At 42.7% G+C, this 13,172-nt stretch overlaps 1 protein-coding gene across 1 annotated transcript; it reads right to left on the reverse strand.

Annotated features, from left to right (window-relative positions):
* Nucleotides 1-679: 679 nt before the first annotated feature.
* Nucleotides 680-4,087, reverse strand: LOC103703401 (cytokinin dehydrogenase 11-like). Its single transcript, XM_008786249.4, has 4 exons — nucleotides 3,210-4,087; nucleotides 2,833-3,105; nucleotides 2,235-2,497; nucleotides 680-1,694 (listed from the first exon to the last, which is right to left on the reverse strand). The coding sequence occupies exons 1-4, from the start codon at nucleotides 3,933-3,935 to the stop codon at nucleotides 1,361-1,363; spliced, it is 1,596 nt and encodes a 531-aa protein (XP_008784471.2). The 5' UTR covers nucleotides 3,936-4,087; the 3' UTR covers nucleotides 680-1,360.
* Nucleotides 4,088-13,172: the final 9,085 nt, after the last annotated feature.

Here is a 13,172-nt window from a genome sequence, read left to right on the forward strand (position 1 = left end):
TTTGTTGAACTCAAATTACACATCTTTTTTTTTATAATAAAAGATGTACAAGCTTTATTAGCGCACGGAAAGCAAGGGTATTGATTATAATGTCAAAGCTTAATATGAGATATTGTAATCATATGCGTTTCACTTGCAACATTAAAAACAAACAAATACACAGCTTATGACTTGATTTAGAGGAATATGTTTTTATATTTCCACCACAATTGAAGACTGAAATAGTCTAATAAAAATTTCCCTTTTCTCCCCTCCAAAAAAAAAAGTCACCATGAGCACCTAAAAATTATACACTTTTTTGGTTTTATTTTTTTTAAAAAGAAATATTAGTGAATGAGTGGGAAGCCCAATTATGATAAAGTATGTATCCAAGTCTAAATAACCCCCTCCAATCAAGAGTAATTTCCATCTCTTGTTCAGTCTCAATTGTGGCGCAGAATCTCCTTAGGCAAACAGATGTAGATAGTGAAGGAGAAGAAGAGAAGAACAATATAAAAGAAGCACTACGTCGCCTTCAACTTAAGTACTTAATGTTTGGAGATAACATATAGTAAAAATAAGGATAATGTGAATCAAACAACAGGAGACAATGTGTCCACAAGAGATTTGTTAGCGGATGCAGGTCGTAGGTCAGTCTCAGAACTAGATAGCAATATAAAGCGGGGGCCTTGAATTGACATTCATCTCCAAATGAAGCATCAATTTATAGATAGGAGAAAATTCATATGCCGAGCCCCCTCCAGAGCTCACCCATGGCCACCACACAAGCCTATGGCCGGAGCAATCATCACAATAGTTGTATCTTGTAGAAAAATTGCATGATGCCTCGCAAAAGTGATTCAAAAGTGCATGCAGCTGTGATTTAACAGCATGCTTAAGAAAAGCACACAATAACTGATAGCCATTTGTGGTTGCATGTAACCTTCACCTCTGCGTGGTCCAAGCTAACATCATTAAGACTCAACTCCTGCCACCACCACCACCACCAGGGAAAGAATCATTTGGTATAAAGGATAGCAGCGGAGGGCCAGGAAAGAATTACAACGGGCATTGTAGCCGATATATATATATATATGGAGAGAAAGAGAGAGAGAGAGAGAGGGAGGGAGATACAAAAATAGCTAAACAAAAAAGAGAAGGAAAGAATCATGCATCTGTCCATCTGCAATACCCCACCAAAAACTTTCCAACCATCATCATCACCTCCTGGTTCCCCACCACTACGAGAGCAAAGCTGTAGTACCTAATCATGGACCACCACCATTACCACCAGAGTCGCCACCTTCGTCGTCGTGATCATCAGCAATCGTTCCCAAATCCAACGGCTATGAAAATTTTCTTTCTTTTCGGTTCTTATGTTTTACTGAAGCAGTGGAGGCGGCGGGCGAGAGCGGGAGAAGAGCTTCTGGCCGGGGGCGAGGATGGCGAGGGGGTCATATCGGGCCTTGCGCTCGACGAAGCGGGGCCAGTCGCGGCCGAAGTGGCGGGCCCAGTCCTCCTCCGACTGGTAGTGCGGGAGGTAGAGCTTGAAGTCGTACCCGTTGGCTCGGCAGCACTCCACGATCTCGCGGTTCTGCGCCACCAGCTCCGCCGCCGCCCCGCCCTCCGAAGACGCCAAATGGCTGAATCGCAGCAGCGCCACCAGGTAGAATATCTCGCTCTCCGGCACCGCCACCGACGTCCGCGGGTCCCATCTTCAATCACCAAGAAGAAATCAACCACCGTCCATCAGAAAATCAACATTACAAGATCAACACACACGAGAACTATATAGCACCACTAATCCACTATCCCATCCCAATGACCGCCAGTATCGTTGCCGTTGCCGGTCGTTATAACGGAAACAACGGCCATTGTTTTATACCTTAACCAAAATAAAGTAGATAAATAAATATAACCTAGTTGTTTGCCAAGAAAAAGCTGAAGGGGTATTTATAACGGGCGTCATAAATTGCCATAACGGCCGTCGTCGACACTCCACTCTTCGGGGAAAAGGACAAATAGGAAAAAGGGTATTAACGTCAAAGGGAGACAGGTGGAGCCCACCGGCGGGGCACGGAAAGGGGCGGAGTAAGCAAATGGTGTCCGTGGGGAATATTATGAGCACTTGGCCGCCCCCTGTCATTTCCCGATTTGGCAACTGTGTCCTCCACATCTGGCCGCACCAAATCTCCTACGCCTTAAATACGTCTATGTTTGAATTACCAAATTAACCCCCTCCCCCCAAATCTTACTTGCTCCGGAGGAGCGGGTACACCAGCATGGGCCCGCCAATGCCGTGTTTCAAGATTTGCTTGAAGACGTTGCGGTCGAAGTCGGCGATGTCCGATGAGGCCACCAGGAGGTTCAGCCAGGGATGGGGAGTCGCCCAGGTCCCGTTCGCACGTGCCGCATCCTCCGCCCGCTGCACACGTGAGAGGAAGTCGACGTACGGCAGTTCCGCCGCGAACTCCAGTCCCCGGATGTACCGCAGCGGCCGCAGCAGCCCCCCCGCTCGCTGCCAAAAACAAAATATGATAAGGCCAGGGGCGTTCGGGACGTTAGCCAATCCGGATGAGGACAAATGTGGTGATCCTTCACGGGCTTGTCAGGGGCATTCACGTCACATTCCGGGATTTTGGACGCAGGCAGGGGCAGGTACCCCACCCTCTCCACAAATGCCACTAGGCTTGAATTTAATTACGAAAGAGTGGTACTGTAAGGCTCCTAATTTTGGACAACGGGGACATTTGGGCGTCAGGAAATCCAGCGGAGATGCACGACGCGGAAGCGACGGACCCGCTTTTGGGGTATACGGATGACGAGAATGCCCCTTGCTTCGGAGATATTTACCTGGTCTATCGCGTCGCGTTCGTGATGGTTGAAGTGGAGGGCGACTTCGAGACAGTAGAGGACCGGACCGGACCCGGCCGGGATGCGGGCCGGTTCGAAGGGCGAGTCCGGGGAGAGAGGGACTGAGGGCCAACCATTCACCGAGTCGGCGCTGTTAACGAAAGCGAAGCCCTCCACGTAGTCGAAGGCGGCCGGCTCGGGCCGGGTCACGAGCCACTCGGCGTCGCGTGAGTATTCCTCGAACCGGTCGTACACCACCCTTATCCATTTCACCTGCGCCAGCGAGGTTTTTGGGGATATTTCGGGAATAAAAATAAATAAAAAGAGATTTTAAAGTGGAGGACAGGATCGGGTGACCGCGAGGTGAGGTTACGTACCATGCAAGGGACGAGGAGGAGGGGGACGCGAGCACGAGTGATGACGCCGAACTGGCCGAGGCCGCCGAGGGTCGCGAAGAAAAGGTCGGGGCGGGCGGCGGCGGAGCATACGACGCGCTCGCCGTTGCCGATGACGACCTCGAGCTCCAACACGTTGGCAATTTGGGGGCCGTGCCGGAAAGCCTGGCCGCTGATCCCGCCGTTGGAGAGCGTACCGCCGACGGTGAGCCGCAGGTAGTCCGTCCACGACGGCGGAGCCATCCCGTGTCGCCGGACGGCCCACTCGAGCACCTCCTCCCACAGCGCCCCGCCGGGCACGTCGACGGCGGGGCAGCCGCCTCCGGCGGCGGACGTGCGGACGAGCTCCATGGTGGGGCCGAGGGAACGCATGTCGAGGACGAGGCCTCCGTCAGCCATGGCCTGGCCGTTGATGGAGTGGCCGTTGCCGCGGGCGGCGACGGTGAGTCGGGGGGAGCGGGCGGCGAGGAGGATCGCGGCGGCGACGTCGTCGGCGGTGGCCGGCCGGATCACCGCCACGGGGCGGGCGCGGGCGATCCCACCAAAGTCCTCCCCCGCCGCGGCGACGGCGGCCGGGTCGGCCGCCGCCTGGAGGTCCAGAGCGTGGAGGACAGCCAGGTCGTCGTCGGATCCGGCGGCGGAGGTCTCCGCCTCTCCGTCGCCGTCGAGGGCGAGGAGCTGCTGCTGCTGGTCCAGATAAGCGATCATAACCGGTTTCTTTCTTATTTTTCTTTGGTTTTTTGGGTTCGTGTCTTATCGGGAACGATTTGGGGGCGGAGGTTGGGGACGGGGATGGCTTATATAGGGCGGGAGCGCCGGCGTCAAAAGGACGTCGCGGGTTTATTTTATGTTCTGACGCCCCGATCCGATCAGCACCCTCAGTCCGCGCCACCAAGGTAGTAGCCTGGTGGTAAGGGGGCGATAATTCCGCCCAAGTTGCCCGGGTTCGAAACGCACGGGCGTCGATTAAATTAGGGGACCGGATGCCCCACGCCCGGCTGGCTTGTTGGCGGTTATGCTTTCCTTCCACTTGTACCAAGGTGGCACTGGGGTGACGTACCCACACGTGAGGCGGTGAACCCAGTGGGGTGAGCCCACGGGTCGGAGAAGGCACGCGAAACCTGCGACCTGTATCGAACATTCCCTAGTGGAAGGGGGGCTCAGTAATGGGGCTGCTACGCGGGTGGGCTGGTCCCTCCCCCTCCCCTCCTATTTTTGACCAAAAAAAAAAAAAAAAACGAGTTTAAAAATAATAAAAATATTTATTATTATCTATTTCTCTGAATAAAAGGAGAATAATTTATATGGGAAATTGGACAGGGGTATTTTGTGAAATAAAAAATCTGGGGATCGAAACGGCCTTAAGCGCCCCTGAGGGGACGGCTCCCTCGCCAGCGAATCCGAGGAGGGGCATTTCGGGAAGAGGAGCGCTACAGATCACCTATTCGTTCCCCTATTCGTTCCAGTCCGACGTGGACGCAGGTGATTGGGAAGTCCAGTACCATCGAGCCAATTACCGGCTTCCACATAGGTTCGGACCGTATCAACAGCAAAACTGGTGCTTTAGTATTTCTTTATTTGGTATATAAAATGGGGAGTCAGATCATGGATGGAATGATTGGGGGATTGTGTGGTGTATGATTGGGGGATCATGACCGGGGCAAGAAGGTGGAGGTTTTGGTTTGGTCGAAGTTTTTTTTTTGTAAAACGTTTCTTTGCCTTCTTTTTTCTGGGATGAAGTTTCTAACGATGGCTCTGCTTGATTGGGATTGGTTGCGATGGATACGCTATAAAGTTCGAAGAGAGAGCCCTAGATCCTTTTGGCATACTGCCCCAGCTACTAGACTTACGGCTCGTTTGGTTTGCGGAAAAAGAAGAAAAAAAAGTGTGGTCAACAGAAAAGTAATGAGATGCCTCTTGTTTGGTTGGAGTTTTCAAATGAGAGAGATGGAAAAGTTGTATTCCGATGGGAATATGATTCACACATTTTATGGAAAAATCTTTCCCATGAGGCAGAATTCACTCCATTTTTATTTTTTCCCAAAAAGACCCTTCAGCATTAAAGAAGCATTAAAGAGGCATTAAAGACCTAATTTTTATTAAAGGTATAATAGAAATTATACATAACTTTTCCAGGAAAGTGGATGGTCAACCAAACATAAGCATTTTGGAAATCTGTCACTTTCCCATAGTCAACCAAACATGCCAAAAATAGTTTTGTAGGCATCCTGTTCTTAGGAATCTGCTTTCCAGGAATCATATTCCTAGGAAGGAAAATACTTACCGTGAACCAAACGAGCCATTAGGTATTGAGATTATTAGGGTTAAGATTGAATCTTATTGAAATTATGAAATTTTTGTAGAGAATATCAGACCATTTTAATGAAATCTCACCTGGAGGCCGCCCTCCTTTGCTTTGTCATCTTCTTACTCTTGATTTGGCTGGCTGCACTTACGCCAGAATAGCGTGAGCATTCGTTGTACCCAAAAAATAAAATAAAATAAATTTTAATGAAACTCTTGTTCTTTTTTCTCTATCATATATTCCCTATCTTGCATACCTCAACTATAATCCATATGTCCAATATATAATTCCCTTTGAATATTAGGCCATAGATTACTACCAAGAATTGGAGGTGTTAAACTGCAGACTGACTGCGCTGAGGACTAAGCAGCCCTACTAATAGAAGTCTGTCTCATTGCTGAGGTAATGGAATGATGCAATATTAAACTCATTAGCTTAAGCATGCAGCCTTAAGATCTAACACTTTGGCTTTTTGTAATTGGTCTACATAAACTAGTTATAATGGCCTGAAGTCATAGTTAGGTAAGAAAATTTCATGCAATGAGACACCAAACTGTTTATTTTTTTATTGCCAAACATGACTGATTAAATCTTGAAGTTAGACAACCAGGAATTTTAGTTTTTGTAATATCTTGCTTCAAGAGGTGTAGAATCTCAAAAAAAAAGTACAAAAAAAAAAAAAATCTCCAAAATCAATTCAACCTGAATGCAATAGACTTCCCACATATTGTTAGACATAGTATTAAAATGTCTTGAAGTACTCTTAAACAAGCTATTTTATGTGCTGTAAGTAATAGAGCCTGCAAAGCTATAGCTATAGAGAGCGACATTTATTGGTTTAAAAGGTTGTGCGACAACATATATACTTTACTATTGTAGGTTGTATATGATTGAATGCCTTGAATCAAAAATTTTATAATTTTTTCTCTAAAATAATTTCAAGAGAGAAATAGCAAAGACAAATACACTTATTGTCTCTTACTATTGGAATAGTGAAAGCAATTATTTGACAATCATTGATATGATGTGTACATAAGATAGATGCACTTCTTTACATTCATGTGAAATTTCACTAGAGAAGTGGAAGTGAAGAGTTCTTCAACCTATTTGTAAGACAAAACACAAACTATCTTGTGAAAGTCTAAGTTGTTTAAGATTGATGATTTTGGCACTATATTCACTTTAGTTAATTTTAATTTTCAAATATAAATTATTACTAGCTTCTTGACCTAGGCAAGTCGAGTCTCATGCAGATTGCGCAAAATGTTAGTTTAATGAAAGTAACCAAGTAGGCCCGCACACGCAAAACTCAAGTTGGTGGTATATGGAAAGTAAGCTTACGTGGATAAAGTTGTCGCTTCCTATCATTTCACCTTCTAAATGCATGAAATTAAGTAAGCTTGTCATTCCATTATGGTGACACTTAATTATGATGCTTAACAATCCAGGATCTTAGGCCTATAAACATGTTTTTATCAACTGTTAACTTGTTTTAAGTGGTTGCATAGCTTGTCAAAAGAGATCGTTTTACAGAAATTTGGTTAATAAGACCTCCAAGCTCTATTAGTTTACAGTGTTCCAAGCAAAATCTTTCCTAGCGAGTAGCTCAAGAGGAAGGGTTTCCCAGTCTTGGAAGCTAGAGACACGGCAATGACAACGCTATCTTTAAGAAATTGTAAGCTTGAAATGGACTAAAATTAAGATGTAGAACCCAATGTTCAGAAATATTAACTTGCAAGTGAATTATTTTATACGATGATCCATGCAAGCATGTGTTTAATCCCACATCGATTATTCGTTGGGTAGATCTTGGATACTTATACAACTAGCCAAATAATACCTTCCAGCTATCCACTCTGGATGGAGTTCTGGATTGTTATAAATAGTATCAGAGCGGACCCGGCCCATAACCTGTAGACTAGGAGACACTGCGGCACGCATCTATTGGGGATGACCACGAGCCGATCGTAGTATTTGTGATTAGATTTGAATGGATTTGAACTCTTAACCTGACGAGGACGTCAGGACTTGAACGGAGGGAATATATGAGGACCTGTGCGGGACCTGAACCACACTGGTGGAAACAAAGCTCCGTTCCAACTGTGCTACCACCTTGGTGGCATGCTATCCTTTACCATTTACCATCTTTTACTTGGTCCAACCTCTTGTGGCCTAAAGTAGAGTGATCTTTTGATTCCCTTTTCCATTCAAATTATTGTAATAAAGTTTTTTTATTATTATAATGTCAGAGTATGAGAATGAATTTACCCAACCAAAGGTGGTCTCGGAATGGGCAAGTAATTACGACAGATAAATCCTTGATGTCACAAGATCTCAACGCTTTGAAAAAATTGCTTGTCAACTTTTATTTTTGGGAGAAAACAATCGAGTATCTTGCTCATATCTATTCGAGACCATTTATATTCCATTGGTGTTGATATCATTATAGCTTTGAATTCAACATCACATCGGATCCTGATATGATTCTTATAATTCTGAAAAGATCACTTGGATCCTTTATAAGATTACACAAGGTCTTTGTGCAGAATCTTCAGCCAATTTGGGGTCTTTTTTAATGTGGAAAAGAATAAATGTTGTGCGCGTGTAGGAAAGTGCCCACAAGTGACCTGAAAACAAGCCTTCCAGAAGTATTTTGTCGGTCTTCATATTTTTTTTCCAAAAAACAAAATACGAGCTAATTTTTCACACAAATGGTATTTCATTGATCTTGATATCTTTACTTTATTAATTTAACATTTTTTGACATGATCAAATGGATCAAGTTACATTTATTTGGATGCAAACGATTGAATGACATTTTGTTGTAATTCTATAACTTGGTCAGCAGGAGAGTTACATGGAGTGAAGGCTCCAACCTAGTGGCTGACCGATTAACTTATTGTCTCTTTGTTTGAAGTTTCATCTAGAGGTTCACAAATCTCTTGTTAACGCATTCCTCCTTGACAATTTGCAATCCTTAAGCCTTCTTAGAATTAATGGCACAATTTTGTCAAAGATGAGATTGTATGTGACGTCTTTGTGTCTTGAGTGATTTAATTAGCTGTAGTCTCATAATCCAGTATGATGGCCTGACTTATTTTCTTGACTAGTTCAACTAAAAAAATAGATAGTCTTGGTTGCGCCTTGGAAGTTAACATTGTTGATGTTAGCGGAGGCCTGAGGGGCCGAGTCAACATTGGCGGAGGCCTGAAGAGCTGAGTCAGTCCTGCCGCCTGCTAACGTGGATGCGTTGGAGGATTAGGGTGGGTTATACCACTAAGGGGTCCCTGAACCCACTGGCGAGGCCCTGTCGGAGTTTGGAGTAGAGCGAGGCTTAGTCGAAGTCGACTCGTGGCGCTATGGGCCCCTGCGCTAGTTTAAGGAAATAAAGTTGCACCTTCACTAACACCTGCGGGTTTTGGTGTAATGGTAGCGCTTGATCCTGACAGTTGATATGGGTTTATACCACATTCATTTCAATAGTTATGATACAAAAAACCGATCAATAGCAAGCCTCAAAAGACCATCTAGTATAGACTGGATAATGGTTGATCTTCAGAAGGGACATCTTTTGCAGGTTGAATAAGAGATTTTGAAAGGATGTCGATCTTTGATTAAATACCAGATATAGACCGAGAACATAATCAATAGGCTGAATTACTAGGCTAGTAGGATAAAATACATGGCTAGTAGGCTAAGTTATACTCGGACAGTAGGTTCAAGTACTTGGACAATATGATGAAGTACACAGTTATTAGATTGATTTCAACTAGAAAGATGCTGACTTTAGACCAAATATTAGAAAAATAGAGTGAAATACCAAGAATGTAGGTTGATGTACCAAGGGTATAAGCTAGTAGCTAAGGGTGCAAGCTGATGGGTGCATGCCGGTATTGCAAGGATATAGGCCGATACACTAAGTTTGCAAGCTGATAAACTAAGGGTCCAAACCAATATGCTAAGTGTGCAAGCCGAGTAACTGGAATGTATACCCAGAGGATGAAAATTATCGACCTAAGATAAGGCTTAAATAAAGCATAGTCTTGGGATGATTGCTAGCCAACTATTATCGCCACCCATGATTTGGAAGAAGCGGTCGCATTATCTATCATGGATGGAAATATCGGTCTATGTGGCTTACAATAGAAATAACAAATATCCAAAATGAATAATGGTACCTATCTCTCTACTGCCCATGATGTTAAAAGAAGGTAACATTACCCACCAACTGTGTGAAAAAAGAGACACATATGGCATATCATAACAAAGACAAGTGTCTAAAGTGAGTAGCGGTTCTCATCTTTCCACTACCAATAACATGAGAAGAAAGAAAGCACTATCTACTTTGGTAATAGTAGCCCATGTGGCACAAATAGTGAGGACAAGTGTCCAAAACTAAGTATTTGCATCCATTCTACTAGTTAAGAGCACTTATAAATATCAAGCTATGATCATGAAAGAGGATTTTTCTCAGAACAATGAAATTACTTTTATAATATGTTAGTTTATGCTAAGTTCCATACTCTAAACATCCACTTTGAACAAAACTCAATCTCACAACTACTAGCTGACATGTGGGAACACATTGCATGGAGCCATGTACATTTACTTTTGTATTTTCATTTTTTATTGCACTTTTAAAATCTATTTTGTTATTTATTTTTCGTTTTCTCTATATTTTTAGGTTAATTTATTTTTATGCTTTGGTTTTTTATTTTTTTTAAAGATTTGTCAATTGGTCCATTTTTAACATCTTTTTCTACATTTTTATATCTTATGTATCTTTATATTGCATTATTATTTTTATTTTAGTTTAAATTGATCTATTAACTCTTTTTTACTTAGTTTGTGGTTTTTTAAATTTTTATTTATATATGAGATAATATAAAAATAAAAGAAAAAAAGTATTATGTAATCAACAGCTTATTATTTTATTTTGAGAACTTTTTATAGTTTCTCAAATGTGTATGACATATGCTTTTTTTGTTATTCAGAATAATGAACTCGCACTTGCTCCAATAATCATATCTCTCTACTTTTTTATGTTTGAATCTTGAGTGATGCATCTTCAAGCAACTTTCTACATATCTGATGAATAGCTACTTCCGGTGCATCAAAAATGGTAGCATGTAAAAACTACTGTTATTATAGGAATTGTTGTTGTTGTATATATAGCTGGAATGCCCATTTTCTGATTTCAAACCTTAGAACTCTTCTAGGGCATGCATCAAGGAAGAGCCACTGATGGACCCTTCTTCTGTTGGCTAATTATAAATATTAATCAATTTTAAAATTAATCAACTTATTAAAGTTACTGTGTAATGTCTTGTACAAGACCAAACACCACTAGATTCCAATACTTGCACCAAATTATTAGTAGTCGAATTGCCCACCTTTGTGTGGAAAAGTGGGTGCCTGAAGTAATGGAAAGCATCAGCCAAAACCTTGGCCTGATAGCGTGGTCTTCTAAGTGTTCCCAAAGCCCCTGGCTGCATTTCCAATAATGCGACAATGGCTTCTTTCCAGAAAGTAAGAAGGTTTAGAAGAATTGATGCAAAAGCCCCTTGTTTTGAAGCAATCCGGATCCTCTCGTGGGCAAAACCTTCTATTTTTAATTTGTTTACAGAACCTTTAATACTTTTGGAAGCAAAGATTTATTCCTTTTAAAAGAAGCGAAAATAAAATAAGAGATTGCAGAAGTTTGGTGTAGATGCTATCTTCAACATCAAAGGTGGGCACCAGCTTCGCCGAGGCAGCGCCCTAGTTCGCCCTAATCTTTTGGGAGCCCCCATTTTTTGGCCATCTCAAGGTAAACTTTGACGATGGTGCATCTATTGATGGAGATAGCGGTGGCGTAGGCTTTGTGATTAGGAATCATAACTCGAGGCTGATTGCAGTGAGGGCCAACGCACTCGCGGCTTGTCTGTCATTGTGAAGCTTCGGGCAACTTGGAAGGGTATTACCTTTGCAAGGTATGCTCTTGGTGCTGACAGCATCTGCCTGAAGGGGGACTCTGCTAAAGTGATAGCAAAAGCAGAAAGATATGAGAGAGAGATGAGCTTATAACAGAAATTTCTTGATGGAAGCATGAAAGTGGAAACTGTAGATAAACTGAGCTTTTAACTTGTTGAACTTGGTTTTGCTCAAAAGAATATTGGTGAACTTGGTTGGAAGATAACCTTGTCACCCCTCTGTAAATTGATGCACCTCTAGAGAAACCACTGCTTGTGGTGAAACCATTCAAGAAAAACAAAATTAAACATGTATAAAAGTTGCAGAGAATTGTGAATAGAGGTGTTCGCAGTAAAATAAAAATGGAATTTCATCAATGCATCTTCTTCTTTGAACAATGTCAGACTGAAGGATTGAATTGTGGTTTTATCTACTAAAAAAGGGAAATGATTTATGCATCCATTACAGAATAAACCATCAAGAAATTAAACAGTTTTAAGATTTGCTCCAACAACAAAAAAGAAGAAGAAAGAGAAAACAATTTAAGATTTTTAGTTACACATACAGAGAGAGAAGGCTATATGAACTACTTAAAGGCATATTTGGATATTCCTACCAGAATATCCAGCTAGAATCAGGCCTATAAAGATCTACTGAAGTTTCAGCCTAAATCCCAAACTGTGGGCTTGTCTAGTTCATAAATGTAGCAGAAAATTCAGTTCAAATCCTGCAGGATTACCCAAACAAATCCTAAATGGGCTACAAACTCATATCTCGTCTTGCTCTTCATCTCTTTTTGCTCTTTCTTGTAAGTGCTAAGTTGAGAAGCTGTGAACAGAATGATAAACTGGTTGAGCTAAAAACTATAGGGCTTGAATCTACAAGCAATAAATGATTTTCCCGTTGGATCACAAAAGAAGTTGAAACAGAGAAAATAAGCAAGAACTTACTGGAAAAGCAAAATGCACATCAATGCCCTCTAAGATCAGCGATAAGAAATGACAACGTAATTGCAAAAAAAAAAAAAATCATCGTCTTCGTTCTTGCCTAAGCAAACTGTTCAAGTACCATAGTAGACCCAAAGAAGAAGGAAAAAAGAAAAAGAAAAGGTCTGATGCTAGTTTGTAACTCCAAATGCCTAAAAACACTAATTTCAAGGATTTTTTTAGAACTCAGGTCCTTCACTGTCTACCTTGTCTACCCCTTTCTAGGTTGGCCTTCCGTTCTTCAACTGTTGTCCCACAAAATGGGCTTCATATCTTCCTGTACATCTATGCCTATAGAAGCCAACTAATAGCACTACTTATGACAATTGTCATAAAAGATTAAGAAAAAAACTCATACAAAATGCAGTCCAACAGGCCCACCTGGTGACTCAATCTGCACTGAGAGGTTCTTTGGCCAAAAGTTTCATTTGATTCGGTCCATCGACTTCATCGCTGGGGTGGTTTCAACCATTGTCAGAAAAATGAAATGTGATCTAGAATGATTTCATTAGACCCAAAAGGATACGACAGGATCAGGTGGAGTTTTCTTCAGCAGGCACTGGAGGCGTACGGCTTCCACAGATGGTGGATTGGATGGGTCCTAGGGTGTGTCCGGGGGCTAAAGTTTGTCATCTTGGTCAACGGCACACCATCACCTTTCTTCAAGTCCACCATGGGGTTGCGTCAGGGATGTCCTCTATT

This window comes from Phoenix dactylifera, chromosome 11, assembly GCF_009389715.1.
Source record: "Phoenix dactylifera cultivar Barhee BC4 chromosome 11, palm_55x_up_171113_PBpolish2nd_filt_p, whole genome shotgun sequence".
In the NCBI taxonomy this organism is placed as follows: domain Eukaryota; kingdom Viridiplantae; phylum Streptophyta; class Magnoliopsida; order Arecales; family Arecaceae; genus Phoenix; species Phoenix dactylifera.